General features: G+C 51.6%; 1 protein-coding gene across 4 annotated transcripts in view; it reads right to left on the reverse strand.

The window, feature by feature from the left end:
• The window catches only part of fmnl3 (formin-like 3), a 57,154-nt gene that overhangs the window by 15,827 nt on the left and 24,864 nt on the right, over positions 1-16,463 (reverse strand). For 3 of the 4 annotated variants that reach the window (XM_088916692.1, XM_088916684.1, XM_088916676.1), the window contains exons 5-13: positions 14,285-14,368; positions 13,250-13,399; positions 9,809-9,917; positions 8,533-8,609; positions 7,669-7,762; positions 5,994-6,068; positions 4,962-5,072; positions 4,509-4,658; positions 389-490 (exon numbers count right to left, since the gene is read on the reverse strand). In XM_088916692.1, the coding sequence (XP_088772818.1) occupies positions 389-490; positions 4,509-4,658; positions 4,962-5,072; positions 5,994-6,068; positions 7,669-7,762; positions 8,533-8,609; positions 9,809-9,917; positions 13,250-13,399; positions 14,285-14,368 (952 nt within the window). The remainder of the gene's footprint in view (positions 1-388; positions 491-4,508; positions 4,659-4,961; positions 5,073-5,993; positions 6,069-7,668; positions 7,763-8,532; positions 8,610-9,808; positions 9,918-13,249; positions 13,400-14,284; positions 14,369-16,463) is intronic. The other variant, XM_088916700.1, reaches the window with a different exon arrangement.

Genomic DNA, 16,463 nt, shown 5'->3' on the forward strand with positions numbered 1-16,463 from the left:
GAATAGTGTTAAAGACAAGGGCCTCTGCGGGCACACACCCATGACACATTAAAGGATGAAAAGTCTGCCCTCGTCACTTCAGTTTCCACCCCATCTTGGCTCTGCTTGCTCACTAAGCTCTTTTAAGGCTTAAAAACCCCAACCAGATCTTTCACATTACAGATCTCCCTGCTCAGCCGGCCTGGAGTCGCAAAAGAACATGCAGCTTGTTTGTAGGATAAAGGATTTAGGAAAATAATACTAGCCGCATCTCCAGATGCAGTGCAGACTGAAATTACTTGCTCTTAGCCGGAAACTGCCAGCACCCCCTCCTCTCCCTTCTTGTTGAGCCCAGGCAGGGGCAGGGGCAGGGGCAGGGGCAGGGGCAGGAGACAGCGGGTGGCCCTACCTTGACAGCCTCCAGCTCCTTGTCCTTGTGCAGCAGCTGCTTCTCCAGCTCGGCCACCCTGGTCATGTTCTCATTCTCCACGTCCAGCAGCTTCTCGTTCAGCTGTAACAGAGGCCGGGAGAGGGCAGGGATCACTGCGCTGCTCGGAGCGCAGTCTGATCAATACGAAATGAGAGCTACCAGGCCCTGTGACACAGCACCGGGGCGCCACAGACATCCCTCTCTCCTCCCTGCGGAAACGGCAGGGAACGGCAGCTTCTGGGAAAACATTTAGTTACCTCCTGCCTCCTCTCACCTCGGAATTCTCTGGAAATTCCCCAGCCCTGAGCTCACAGTCTAAAAAGAATCGTTTCCAAGCATTTGGGGTGCTGAATAATGAAACTAAAGGTTGCGAAGGCTATAAAACAAAGCACAGAGAACAGAGCACATCATGCTCGCAGAGGGAGAATCGCGCAGATTGTTTTTGATGGGGGCGTCACGCAGGGCTGGAATGACAGACGATTCTGGACGCGAAGTGCAAGGGCACAGACACACAGTGTCATATACACAACACACAACACAACGACTTACAGACTTACAGCAACAGACACAGTGACACACAGTGCAACATATAGACACACACAGTGCGACATACAGACACACACAGTGACATATAGACACACACAGTGATGCACAGCGACATATAGAGACACACAGTGACATATAGACACACAGTGACGCACAGCGACATCATAATAATAATAATAATAATAAACTTTATTTTATATAGCGCCTTTAAAGGTGGCTTTTCAAAGCACTTTACAGGATAACAACAATAAATAAGAAGAATACACAAGATAAAACACAATTACAATATATAGAGGAGAGCGTGGATGGTGGTACTAAGAAAAGCAGAGGGGTGAAGAATGGAACCAGTTCAGTAAAGGCTTTTCTGAGTCTGGATTTGAAGGAGTTTAGAGAAGGTGACTCTCTGATATCCTTGGGGAGAGAGTTCCAGAGCTTGGGGGCATAACAGGAGAAGGCCCTGTCACCCATACAATGTAGGCGGGCTTGGGGGACAGTAAGGAGAGCAGAATTAGAAGGTTGTGAGGTGGGGAGTAGGGCGATAATAGTTCAGACAGGTACTGAGGTGCCAAGCCATGCAGAGACTTATAGGTGAGCATGAGGATTTTAAAGTCTACATGGAATTTGACCGGAAGCCAGTGCAAGGACTCCAGGATAGGAGTAATGTGATCATTTGTACTAGACCTGGTCAGGATTCTGGCTGCTGAGTTTTGGACATATTGCAGTTTGTTCAGAGTAGATTTAGATACCCCAGCGAGTAGAGCATTACAGTAGTCAATTCGAGAGAACACAAATGTGTTGATCAGCTTTTCAGCCACAGTTAATGATAGCATAGGGCATAGTCTAGCAATATTTCTAAGGTTAAAAAAAGATGTTTTGACAGTATGCTGCACATGTGGGTCGAATGTTAAGCCAGAATCGAATATAACCCCAAGGTTTTTCAATTTTGATTGAAGCTCAAGTACAGAGCCATCTACAGATAGGGTTACAGGACTGGCTTTACGAAGTTGATGGGAGGTGCCAATAAGCATGACTTTTAAGATAAAGGAAGTTTTAAGTCATCCAAATTTTTATGTCAGAGATGCAATTAGATAGAATAGAGACAGCCACATCAATGTCAGGTTTGGTATGGATGTATATTTGAGTATCGTCAGTGTAAAAATGAAAGCTGAGGCCATGTGATCTTAAAAGCTGACCAAGCGGGAACATGTAAATGCTGAAGAGCAAGGGGCCCAGTATTGAGCCCTGAGGAACACCAGACTTAACAAGACCAAATTCAGACCTATACCCATTAAGAGAGACAAAGTGACAGCGATCAGTGAGGTAAGATTTGAACCATTTGAGAGCAGTATCAGAAACTCCAAACACAGTCTCAAGACGAGAAAGTAAGATGTCATGGTCAACAGTGTCAAAAGCAGCACTGAGATCAAGAAGGATGAGTATAGAAAGAGAGACAGAATCAGAAGCTATTAGAAGATCGTTAGTGACTTTGACCAGGGCAGTTTCTGTGCTGTGAAGTTGACGGAAGCCAGATTGGAGGAGTTCGAAAAGGTTGTTTGTCATGAGGTGGTTATGTAACTGCAGTGTGACAGCACGTTCTAGAATTTTAGACAGAAAGGGTAAGTTGGAGATGGGGCGAAAATTGTTTCGATTGTCGAGAGCCATGTTTGGCTTTTTTGGCACGGGGGTAATGGCAGCAGTTTTGAGGACCATTGGTACAATGCCAGTGCTCATGGATTCATGTATAATATTGAGGACAATGGGACAGAGAGAAGAGAAACAGGACTGGAATAAAGTGGTGGGAATGGGATCTAAAATAGATGTGTTGGGTTTCATGCGTGTATAAGGTATAGTTTATTGAGGGATGCTGAGTCAAGAAGAGAGAAGCTGGAGAGAAGGGAACCAGAGAAGTTGGATGAGAAGGGAGGAGGTATGGAAATTATATCCGTAGTGGAAAGAATGTGATGCCGGATGTTGTCAATCTTAGAACTAAAGAAATCTAAGAATGTGTTGCAAAGTTGTGATGAGGCAGGTAATGTGGTGGGGCAGTTTGGCTTGAGCAGTCTGTTGATGGTGGAGAAAAGATGTCTGGGGTTGTTTTGCTGATTTTCAATGATGTGAGAGAAGTAGGTGGATCTAGCAGACTCTATAGTAACCTTATATTCAGAGAAGTAATCTCTCCAAGCCTGATAACGTACATTTAGGCCAGAAAGACGCCACCTACGCTCAAGTTTGCGAGAGGCTGCCTTCATGGATCGCAGATGATCGTTGTACCAGGGGGCGGGGCGAGAGAAGGAGATGGTTCGAGTTTTTAAAGGAGCAAAGGTGTCGAGGGTAGATAAAAGAGCACTGTCATGTAACTGTATTTTGTCCTCTAGAGGGTCAGAGGAAGAGAAACAGGATAAGGAGGACAGAACAGAATTTGCAAATCTTGGGTGATCGATTGATCGCCAGTTGTGGAAGTTTACAGAGCGTGGGGGGGAGGTGTTAGAAACAGGTAATTCCAGATTGAAGAGAATGGCTAAGTGGTCAGAGAGGCCTAGATCAGGAGGAGAGCAGTGGGAGACAAAAGAGTCATTTGTGATACTTAAATCTAAGGTGTGTCCTTTGTTCTGTGTAGGGGTACAAACACACTGCGTAAGACCAAAACATCCCAATAGAGAAAGGAAGTCTTTAGCCAGACTGGAAGAGCTTGAATCGATGTGTATACTAAAGTCCCCTAGAATAAGGATCCTTTTAAACTTAAGGCTTAAAAAATGAGAGTAAGTCAGCAAACTCACCTAAGAAGGCCTCACTGGGTTTGGGTGGTCTATAAACTGTGGCAATGATAGTAGATTGGGGGATAGAAACATTTAAAACAAGACACTCAAAAGAAGAGGGAGGAGGTATAGTATTAGGACTTAGACTGTAAAAAAGGTTGTAAATGACAATGATGCTGATGCCTCTGCCTGAAAGACTGGAAGGTCAAACAAACCATACCCAGGAGGGACTGATTGGTTAAACAGGAGTCCATCGGTTTGCTTGTGCCAGGTTTCGGTTAAGCACAGAAGGTCCAGTTTTTTTTCTTTGACAGACTCACACACTGACATATAGACACACACAGTGACATAGACACACACAGTGACATAGACACACACAGTGACACACACTGACATATAGACACACAGCGACACACACTGACATAGACAGACACAGCGACATATAAACACACAGTGACACAGACACACATAGCGACAACACAGCGACATATAGACACACACAGTGACACACACAGCGACATATAGACACACAGAGCGACACACACAGCGACACACAGTGACATATAGACACACACAGTGACATATAGACACACAGCGACGCACAGCGACAAAGAGACACACACAGTGACGCACAACAACATACAGACACGCACTGCGACATACAGACACACAGCAGAGACAGCGCCGAGCCCCAGTCACGAGCTCGCACCCCTACAGCTGCAGGCGTGCTCGCGCTGGGGATGTCAAGAAGAGGGAATAGCAGCGACACAGTGCGTCAGTGGAGGGGCTGCTCTTACATGAGACAGGTGCTCCTCCAGTTCCTCCACCTTCTCCAGCGCCACATTCTTGGTCTCCGCATCTTCCAGGAGGCCTCCCACATCAAACACGTTGTCCAGGTAGGCCTGGATCTGCACGGACAGCTTGTCGCTCTCCGTGTGCCTCGATTTCTGGAAGGAAGAGTCCACACGGTCACCCCCTCAAGCACTACATCGCCACCAGCGCGCCAGCTGGCCTGCTCCATTCCGTCTTTCCATATCTGGAATTTGCCAGTAGCTCTGGGACTGGGCTCTCCAGCCGCACCCCCCGTGCTGCTCGGGGGAGAGGTGACCCATGCGGACAGGAAAGACAGGAGAGAGCGAGGGCCAGCAGGGGGCGCTGCTCTCACAGTGCCCAACCCAGCATGTCTCGTCAATCCCACAAGCCCTTCTTCAAAGAGTTACATGGCATGGCACGCCGGGAGGGGGACTCACCTCCAGGAAGTCGTCCAGGCCCAGCTTGGTGAACTCGTACTGCAGGTGGACCCTGAAGTTCATGTCCTCCACCGAGTGGACCACAATGTTGATGAACTGCATGCAGGCCACCTGCACAGAAGAGACAGTCATGGAGCCGCTGACACAGCCCACCCCATGGCCCCCCGAACACGCAGGAGTCTCCCCTCGACCGAAGCTTTTTCCACCAAGGAACCTCAACAGCCCCTCAAGGGGATCCTCCGGTGGGGATGCGGGGTGGGGATCCTCCGGATTTATCCCGGGAAACCTACATGTCCATTCAGGATCCTCACGTTTCAAAGTGCTGTCGCTGTTACTGCACAAATCATGCAATTCACGGCTGATTTTAAGTTTGAAATAGCCAACTGTGTGTGTGTTTTTAAGACATGATCATTTATTGTCCATCCAAAAGGGTGGATATTTGTCTTTGGCATCATCATACAACACTGTAAAAAAACAACACTCAACATAAAACAAATACACACTAAAACAAGAGTCACAGACATGCAACAGCACACATACAGCACACACATCTCTCCCTGCCCATATTAAACCACCTGATTGTTGCACTGGCTCTGCACCCAATCAGCTAAAGATGTTCCGAGATGCTCAATTCAATTTATGTGGCTGATATTTTCATCCCATGTGACTCTTCCCCAGCTGAGCAGTTGACTGGAGCAGATGGACTGATGTTCCCTGCTCAAGCGTGCTACAGCTCTGCCCACCCAGGATTTGAGCACGTGACCCCTCAGGGACCCACTCCCCTGTGAGATGGTTTTCTGCTGATCGCACCTCTGGACATGATTTTGAACACTGGCACCGGCTGTCGCCCTGGAACAAGGTCCCTAAGTTGCACAGGTGTTGTCGGCAGAACACGTTTGGGGCAGTGATGCGGAACTGGAGATATTCTCCTCGGAGGCAGACAGAAGACTTCAGGACCTTCAGTTCTTCGGAAACGTTCACGTCACGCATTCGGGCAGGACCTGGGCAGCGCTGCCAGGGCCATGAACTCACCATGAAGTCGATGTTGCCTTCCTCACTGCGGAAATACTCCATCAGCTTCTCGAAGCGATGCTTCTCCTTACACACCTGACCGCGAACAGGGAAGAAAAGTTGACTGTTTAATGAGTGGCAAGAACAGCACGACTTAAATTCTTTAAAAATGTAGGTACAATAACCTTCTGTTTCTGAACATTTGACTTTTTTCCATCCCGCTTCATATACTTGAATGCATTCTCTGCCTTATCCTGCACTGCGGTCTACTGTATCAGCCAATCTGTAGTGGCAGGAAATGAGGTGAGGACCGATTTTAGCGATACACAGGCTTCGGTTCACCAGTGGGCTTTAGAGCGCTGTGCAGTGCTAATCTGCTTCAAACACATTATTCCTCCCCGGGTCAGAGAACAAGATAACATTTAAGTGATTTTTTTTTATTATTAAAAGGAGGTTCTAAAAGAAGAAAAAAACTGCCAGTATCATGCTTTATAAAAAACACAACACTCCTTGCAAAAATGATGTAGGTCTTTCATCCTCTTCCAGGTGTCCAACTTGTTTTTTGGTTTCTGATTTTTTGATAGCAATCGGCCCTAGTACTCCAGCTAGTGCTCATTCGTGGAGAAAATTGTTCCCCAATTATGGGAATTCTTGGGAAAGAAACACAAAATCAAGATTAGAGAGTTTGCCTCCAGCTGCAGTCCCACACGCAGCAAAGTGAGGAGGGGAAATCAACACCAGTGGTCAATCAGACTCAGGGCAGACGTGTAGGAAGCCCACCTCTCCACTATCGGTAGCGGTTTTATTTTCACTTCTGTAACAATTCTGTAACACAGAAGCAGTAAGGCTAGACAACACAGCCTTCTCTTCTTGGGAGCCTCTAAAAAAGCTGATCACATAAATCAGAATACAAATGACCTGACCTTTATTAAGCTGGTGTGCTCTAACTCTGCGTTTTAAATCTCTGCGCTGAGCAGACGTGCTTCAACCATGCGACTGATTGGCCAGACTTGAACTCTGCTCTCCAGGCGCCCTCTAAACTTCCACGGTTCTCTAAATTGGCCAGTTCCTGTACTTTGCCAGATCAGCGGGCCTCACTACTGACGCTACATGAAGCGTTTGCTCCGAGCCTCCAGGGAAAGAAAAGGAGGCTCATTTACTGAAGCCCCAAAGGGAACACGGAGATCCTTATCGTGAAATCCAGAGCCATTTCCTCGCATCTGGCATTCCTGAAAAGGCACTCGGTCCCAGAACGAATGGCTGCTGCTCCCACCGCCATCACACAGAGCTCCCTCCCGCTGTGCAGCAAATCTGCCCGCAGCTAAACCACCCAGCAACTCTCAACCAGCAGGCTGTGGCTGGAAGAGGTGTTAATGGAACCAGTAGGGGGCGCTCACTGCGGTCTGTGTGGGTCCTAATGCCCCATTATAGTGATGGATGAGACGTAAGACCGAGGTCGTGACTCTCTGTGGTCATTAAAAATCCCAGGGCGTTTTTCGAAAAGAGGAGGGGTGTTACCCTGGCGTCCTGGCCAGATTTCCCATTGGCCCTTACTAGTCATGGCCTCCTAATAATCATAATAAGGATATTCTAATCCTCCGAGCTCAAACAGCAGCAGCTCCCAGGGAAGAGACTGCCGGTCTCGCGCAGGGCGGAGTCCGGGACAAAGGTGCTCGGGGCCGGGCGACATGCTTACCTCTTTGAAGTTGTCGAACGCCGACAGGATGATCTCGTGGCCTCCCCTCACCAGGCAGACAGCAGCAAGGAGCTCCAAGACCAGCGCCTTCGTTCTGGAGAAAACGACAGGCCATTAGAACCGGCTTCCACAGTGGCGTCTCCGGAGGGTCTGAGCCCACGGCCTTGTGGGAATGAGTCCACTGCTCTCTGCTGCCCCCTGGCACTTGGCTGCTACCGATACTCTACAATGCACTTTGCTTAGGAACAGCGTTCATCTCTGTGTGCATCCCTGCAGAATAATCCCTACAGAAGCCTGATCAGGCAGGAGCCCTGGACTGAAAGTCCACAGGTTCTCTAAATTACCAGCTGCAAAGTGACAAGCTCTCTCCCAAAGCAGAGGGGCAAGAGCAGAGGGCAGAGTGTTCGGGACTGGAAACAGGGGGCACCTCTTCACTCAGGGGCAGACCAAGCTCAGAGCATGCGTCTGCAGATTATTCAATTTATTTTTTATATAGCGCCTTTCATAACAAGGTTACCCCAAGGTGCTTAACACTGCAAGTAAGCATACATTTTGGGAATACAGAACAGAAGACCAGAAGAAAACAGAGGAGAGGAACCAAAAACTCCTTAGTAAGGAGAAAAAAAACCTCTAGGGGTCCAAGGTCAACTGGCTGCCCAACCCCTTTGGGCGTGCTAACATTATACAATTAAAAAAAAGGAAATAAATGAATGAGGGTATTAGTCCATCCATCCATCATGTCTTCTGTATGTCAGTACTCCACGCAGATCTCTGTAGACCAGCAAAACACTCCTAAACAACAGCTATATTCACGATGTCCCTCAGATGCAGCTCTAAACTGGAAACTGTGGGCATTGCTCTTACCTGGAGTTCTTGTTGTTCAAGCTGAGGGCAATCTCATTGACAGCGTGCGGGTGTGACATGACCAGGTTAAACCCGTACTGGAGAGAGAGGGAGACAGGACAGTAAGACACACGGCCTCAGGGCAATCCGAGTTACTGAGTTCAGCCGCATGGTGAGCTTTTCCTACACAGTGGTCACCTGGCACGAGAGCTACAGCTGATCCAAGAAACACTGGCCACACTAATGCCTAATGTCTTTTGCTGTGGATAACTTCCACCTCTCAATGCACAAGCTGCGAATTGCGAACTGTGCCACATTATGAAATGTTTTAAGAATAGTTGCAACATACTGTCTTAATTAGGTCAGTATTCTTTAGATACGTTTCACTTGAACTGCCTGCTTAACATGTTAACAAGCCAGCAGCCATATCAGCCTGCAACTCACAACTGGCAGCCCCACTGAAGCTCAGCAGCTGTGAGCCTGGTCAGTACCTGGATGGGAGACTCCTGGTAGAAGCTAAGGCTGCTGCTAGAAGTGGTGCTAGTGGGGCCAGCAGGGGGCACTCACCCTGCGGTCTGTGTGGGTCCTAATGCCCCAGTATAGTGGCGGGGACACTATACTGTAAAATGGCGCCGTCTTTCGGGATGAGATGTAAAACTGAGGTCCTGACTCTCAGTGTGTTTCTCGAAAACAGTAGGCGTGTTACTCAGGCATCCTGGCCAAATTTCCCATTGGCCTTTACCAATCACGGCCTCCTAATAATCCCCATCTCTGAACTGGCTTCATCACTCTGCTCTCCTCCCCACTGAGAGCTGGTGTGTGGAGAGGTACTGGTGCACTCTGGCTGCTGTTACATCATCCAGACATTGGTGGTGGTGGTGGAGGGGAGTCCCCATTATTTGTAAAGCGCTACAAGTGGAGTTTCCAGAAAAGAGCTTTATAAGTGTATTCTTCTTCTTCTTATTATTATTATTATTATGTTGAGGGGTTCAGGGCCTTATTCAAACGGCACTAATGATTCCTGCATGCAAGTACAGAAGCAGCCACTAGAGGGGGCTTGTGCCTAAACCAAATGGGCAGAAACACCAGCAGCCAAGCAGGGCATTTCTCTCACCACTGCGTTAACATACAAAGCTTGTGTCCGTCATCAGACCAGCCCCAGCAAGACCGCAAAGCTTGTAAAGCCAGGAATGGATCACACTGCTATGGACTGTTCATCAATCTCCTGCAGTGGAAGTTCTGAGTCGTCCCCGTCTGCACTGTCCACACGACTGACACAACACGATCCTCTGCTGACCTGATAGTTCATGACCGCTCGCAGGCACATGATGCAGACGTGTACGTCGTCCTTCTGGCTGACCAGCCGGGAGTTCTTGATGGTCTTGCTGTTGGACAGTGTGTTATAGCTGCAAGGAGACCAGACAGTGCGTATTACACACAAGAGAGTGGGTATTACACACTAATACAGGCAGTGTGGACAGGGTCTTTCATGCTAACCAATCTACCTACCTTGGCAGTATGGTTGGAAACACTGGTCAATACGTACCCGACTCTAACACTGCAAGTCTATTAACAGCAATGGGGTTTCTGCACTGTAACTCAAGCGGCATCAATAGTGTCTTCTATTTGATCAATGCAAAAACAGCAAAGAGGTTCCCTCATTGTTACACCTGTAGACCTACAGTGCTACAGGTTTTCTAACTGCAGTGAGTTCCTCACATTTTACAGGCTTGACAAAAAAGAGCCAACAGATGGAGTCATGAGTTCTCTTTTGAAACCGAAGTTCAAGCACGAGATGAAAAACAGCAACATCCTACGCCTGCCTCTGCTCTCTCATGCCGATTGGTCCGACTTGACACCTACTCCAGCGCTCTGCGTGCACCTGCCCGACTGGGTCATACACATCCCCAGTTGTAATGAATAAGAGGCTACAAGGAAGTCTACCACGCCGCTGCTCTCCCAGGTCAGCAATGTGTTCAACTCAAACATTGAAGGACTGGAAGTTTCAATTACTGCTGGGACTGGGACAAGCTGGCGAGTCACCCGATGAGCTAGATCTAAAACACGCAGAGTGACTTCATTTGCATGTGAATCAGAAGGCTCCTGCCTCATTGTCACAGAAAAGAGCTTCCTGTACATACAAAGCGGGTCCCAGGCTACTGGACTGAGGCTCATTTACCAGCTTTCTCAGCTGCTTTCACTAAGATCAAAACCTCCGAAAGGGCAGTAATGACCCGCAGGTGGCTCACAACAGCATATGACACAGCCAGGGACTGCAGCCACCATTCAGCAATCAGAAAAATAACCGCAGCGGTGGTTAAGAGCAGGGTTTCTGGCTCAATACCCTGGCAAAGGTACCAGCTCCTCGAATGACATTCGCCTGCCTTGCAAATGGCTGCTGACAATCTTAGGGCTGCAGATCGGAGGGAACAGGGAGGCACAGGGAGTGCTGGATGAACGATACTGGGCATCAGAGCCTGAGAGGAGGCCAGATCAGCCCCCGGCTCTCCACCTAACAGCGCCCACCACCAGCAATGCTTTCAGAAGCCCGGGAGAAAAAGACCAGCGGCCCTGACCTGACCCGACAGGAAACAGGCGATGCTGATGCTCAGAGCTCCCCTGTCAGAGAGCTGAAAGTTCAGCGAGAGTCGAGCGAGCGCAAGAGCCAGGCAGGCTGCTGCGGCCCGGCTCCCCGCTCAGCAGCCGTTTCTCTGAAACAGACACCACTTCCTGCCCGCAGCCCCAGCGCGTCCCCGGCAGCAGCAGACAGACGTGACTGGGGGGGGGCGGGGGGCGGATGTGGTTTGACAGGAACAGGTTCCTCGCACGAATGCATCAGGCTGGTGCTGCGGGGAGCAAGTGAACCCCTGGGCGCCCCGAGACTCAGTCGGCCGACGGAGCCGGGGTCCCCGGCTTGGCTGCTGGGAATCCGGCCTGCTCCCCCCTGTCCGTTCGGTCAGCAGGCTGACCGCGGGGACGGAGGGGGGGAGTGACTCGGAGGCGCTCGGGACGCATCGGAAGCGTGCCGCTCTCACTCCTGAACCTCCACTGCAACCTCTTTCCAAACCCGTGGGCTGGGCGCCGCTCACTCTGCAGGGCTGGGGTGACGGAGGGGGGTGTTCACACCAAAAGCATGACATGCCTTCCATTCAGTCAGACAGCAGGGGTGGCCCCCCCTGCGACAGCGGGATTCTTCAAGTGGCCCAGATCCAATCCGATCAGCCCATTGACGAAGTGGCCAAACGAGCAGGATGGGCCCAACGACGTCCTCCTGCCACTAGGACCCCAGCACCGCCACGCCAGGCCCCCCCCGTCTGAGACGCGTCACCTGGGGCCATCCCACACCCGCGGCCCCTACTGCTGCGCCAGGGCGCCTGCTGCACTCTTTCCACAGGGGGGCGCTGGTGCGGTGCGACCCTCACTCGGCACAGCTGACGGAGGAGTCCCGGCCAGCGACTCGGGCCAGACGTCCAAGGGGTTCTCGAGAGCCTCCTTGTGGCTCTCGTCATGTGCCTGGTGCTGCTCTGTCAACGCCTGCGGCTTCAAGAGGCTCTTCCTGCTCGCGCTGCACAGCAACCCTGCCAAGAGCTGACGGGACCTCCGCTACCTGCACATCATCATTGCTGAAACGCTCCACTGAGCCACATAGCAAGCAAAGACTTCATAAAGTCATCTGGAAGCCACATCCGAAGCCGAATTCGATAGCATGTAAATTCATTTTTCTTAACAAATTTTTAAACATGACCCCCCCCTCCCCCCAATCCCTGTCTCTCTTTCGACTAAATGCCAATACTCAGCCTGAGTCAGTTTAATCAAGTCTAATGATCACAACACAGCAACAAGAGAAAGGGAGGAGAACTTACCTACCCCGCCAGAAACACAGGCAAGCACAGACAAGAGCATCTCTCGGATTAGAGTCACGCGTTAGCAGAGCGCAGGAGGCGGCTGCTCCCGAGCCAGGGGTCCCACACCTGCACAGCAGCTGCCCTGGCCCTGGCCCTGACCCGCGGGGCTCGGGGACCTGCGCAGCTGCTTCTGCTACCCCAGAACGGTCAGGGCGCCCGGGGGGGTGCCCCGGATTCTGCAGACCCTTGGCCCCAGGGGCGGGGAGAGTGGATCGTCAGAGTATGGAGGTGAGGTGGCCGTGATGTTACTGGGGCAGAGGATGATATTTGACTCGTTCCAATTTTAATGCCAATACCAGGGTGCAAGAGCAATGAGCAACGGGAATGCACAATGCTGAAGTCTTAAGCACCGCAAAAACAGCATCACACTTACTATATGACTGCCAACTAAAATAGGCTTTTAATGCAGAACTGTGCATCTCTTTAAGACCGGACTGGAACACTGGCACCATTGCACCAGCAGAGGGATAAGCCCAGTGAGCCCTTCCTTGTAAAAACGTGGTCCTGCCACAGCAATTCTCTGCCCATGGGGCCCTACTGGAGAGTTGGGACAGCCTGGAGGAGAGCTGCCACCCCTGCCAGCCACATCGCGTCTCACCGTGTCCCTCTGCCACCTCCTGCACCACCAGGGGCAGTTTCGCTCATGCAAGGCCTGTGCCCTCAGCAGAATCCGGTAAGCCACCGAGGTCCCATTCGCCTGGTCCCGAGTGCGGGACACCTGCCCACGCAGGCATCGTCCTCGACCTGCACCAAGCCGAGGGCTCCCCCCCCCCCCGCCCTGGCCGGGCGCAGCACTCCCGCGCTCGAGCAGCAGGCGCTGGGAGGTTACATACCGGAGCACAGACTGGCGGGCAGAGCGAGCCAGACTGCTGCTGCTGAAAGCCTGGGCAGAGCTCTGGTGCAGATCCTCGATAGACCTGCTCCAGGACTTGGCCTTGTCTAACACCCCGTCCTCCCCATTCTCCAGATTCTCAAAATCAAACCTGCATCACAGACAGACAGACAGACACGACAGACAGACAGACAGACAGACAGACAGACAGACAGACGGGGTTAGCTCCACAGCACAGCACAGGGAGGGCTGGGATAAGGGTACAGCATGGCATGGTACAGTACAGCTCAAGCCACTGCAGCAGGGGGACTGCCAGGCAGGCAGCGAGGCATTCAAGCACATCCACGCGGTCCTGTGACTGACAGGTCCTGTAACAAATGGGCGAAAGTCAGCTGCACAAAGACATCAGATCGCACCAAGTTACCATTCCACATCACAATGACTAATGGTCATCACGCCTCTGGGAACATGTAGGTTACACACTGCAGACATGAGCACAGGACTTCACATGATCCGACTGCTGCAGCTGAGTCACAGCTCCGGTCCAGGAGGTGGCTGGAACGAGGACAGGGCTTCTTCAGCCTGTCCTGCAGGGGGTGGCGCACCCCTGCATTGGCCGCAGGACTGTCTGGGCTGCACAGGCATCTGATCTCAAAAGGGCTGGACTGTCCTGTGCTAGATCCTCCCCTGAGATCCAGCTCAGCTACCTCGGAGAGCAGAAAGCCTGGCTCATTCATCTGCTCATGTGCGCGTGTCCGGGTAAACCTTCTTCCAGCACGTGCAACAGGCTGAGCTCGACCAGCGTATTAACAGAACGCCTTGCACTTTACTGATCTGAAGTTTTGCCAAAAAAACAGTCCCATCAGCCCTTTCCTTCAGACCCTTGCCGATCCCCGGCTCCACTTGGGACAGTACGAGCAGAGAGGCCCCACGGGCATGTGCAGGTGACTCTCCTCTGCTCCTCAACAAGGGGGTGTGCAGAAGGCCTGCGAGCACTTCACACGGTGTGCGACAGGTGACCGGGAGACATACTCACATGACGGCACACTGGGCGAAGGACAGGTACTCCACCAGCACGTCCAGGCCCTTGTTCTCATCGTTGAGGAACTCCCGCACCCACCTGCGAGACACACACATGGGCGCCGGGCTTGGTCAGTCTCGGACACGGACATGGAGCATGTGTGACGCTCCCACTGTGGCCTCCTCTAGCCCTGATGCTAGAGGGCGCCACTCTGGTGGCTAACATCCCACCATCACCTGGCAGAACAGGCGCCCCGCCTGCAGCCCCGCCGACCCCTCCGACACCTGCGGGCTCCCTGCACTGCCCTCAGAACGGTCCTGCTTGGACACGCAGCGCCAGGAGAAAGCTTCAGACAGCGCCAAGTTTAGAAACGCACGCGGGGGAGAGATGACAAGTCCACGCTGAGTAAACTCCCAGTGAAGCAGATTCCTACAACACAGCATGAGTAGCCTGTTCCAGACACCCACAACTCTTTGTGTGCAGCAGAGCCTGTCCCAAATGCAACTGCAGTTCTACTTCCTGAGCAGCTGCTTCGGTTCAGTGTGTTGGATTCACCAGAAGTAGGAATGCATGGGCCTGGGCTGCTAATTTCTTTCACTAATTTAATATGTTAATTTTATTTAAAAAACTAAATATTGTCAGTTTTCTTCTTAAAAGAAGCGTGATACTGAAAGAGCGGTCCAGGTGGACATCGGTCCAGGATTTACACTTTGAGACCCACTGGGTCTGGGTCGCCAGGCCCTTCCCACTCCACTGGCAAGGCGCTATATCGGTTCTTAGAGCCGCCCAGCAGCTTCCCCAGCACAGTCAGTGACCCCCAAGAAACGTTCCGCACAGCCTTGGCAGCTGGGTGGTGAGAACACATTACAGTAAACCATTACTTTACTGTTCTGAGCTCCAACGCTTAAAAGCAAATGCTTTAATTCCCATCACGAGCTTGGAAAGAATGTGGGAGGCACTTTGTCAAAGAAGAAGAAGGCCAGTTTCTCTTTAGTTTCTGGTAATTCCAGAATGCTCGGGGTGGATATATATATCATGTATATACCTCTCCGGGGCTCCATATTTATTGTCTTTCTAGCCCTGAGGACCAGATTTCAAAGCCGATTTCCCGAGATGCTCTCCTCGTGATGCGGGCAGCATCAGGCTGCGGCGAGGCCAGTCTCCCGCCAGGACTGCAGGATAAACACGGACACCCCTCCGCTCCGCAGACAATGTCGCATTTCCCTGAGAGCGAGGGGGGAGGGGTCTGCTCAAATCATCCATTTCCTGTCTACCATTACCCCCCCCCCCAGCCCCTCTGCTCTCCCCCCTCTTTTCCTGTCTGTCCAGATGCTATTTTGGGTTCTCCTGGCATGCTTAGGAATAACAAACCGCTAGGGTTCAAAGTTCGGACACTGCGTACAAACAGCCCGCGGCTTCATTCCTGCCCAGGAACCTTCCAAAACCTCCGCGAGCAGAGGCAGGGAGGAGGAGGAGGAGGAGGAGGAGGAGGAGGAGGAGGCCTGCGAGTGGGATTTCGGTGCGTCCGCCCGGGACCTGCCTCATTCCTGCTGCTGTGGTCGGCAGGCCACGTCCCACAAGTCCGAGCGGCCGGGCCGAGGGAGACGGCCGCCCTCCTGTAGGACCTGCGAGGTGACGACCCTGGGATTCAAGGCCCCCGGGGGCCCAGCTGCCCAGCCTCGGGCCCGAACCGAGGACAGCGGAGCCACGGCCAGCCGGCTATCGGACAGGGCCCGACCCTGACCGATCGTCCAGCACACAGCTTTCACACACAGTCAGGCTGGGAGACTCCAGAGCGGAGCAGAGCATCCTACTCCCGTAAAGGACTGAGGAGTTTGTTCGGCACATCCTTTACATCTTCTAGACACCGCCGGGAACGAGATGTTTGGGAAAAATAGTGTAGGAGTTAAATCCAGGGATGTTGTGTTACAATCGTACAAACGCGCTACTAAAGCTTCATCTGGAATATTGTGGGGCGTCATAGAAGTATGAATAGATAAGTATGGAACAAGCCACTCACCCACGTTGTTGAAGGCGATACCCTCCAAGTATTCTTTCAAGAAATACTTGGATGAGATCCTGGAATGAATTGGCTACTAACGACTGGACGGGCTGGATGAACGCCTCTCGTTTGTTCCTGCTGAAATCACGCTATGCTGCTTGTGTTCTCTTGCTTGGAATGAGACCTGAACTG

Source organism: Atractosteus spatula, chromosome 1 (genome assembly GCF_055471065.1).
Source record: "Atractosteus spatula isolate fAtrSpa1 chromosome 1, fAtrSpa1.hap1, whole genome shotgun sequence".
Classification (NCBI taxonomy): domain Eukaryota; kingdom Metazoa; phylum Chordata; class Actinopteri; order Semionotiformes; family Lepisosteidae; genus Atractosteus; species Atractosteus spatula.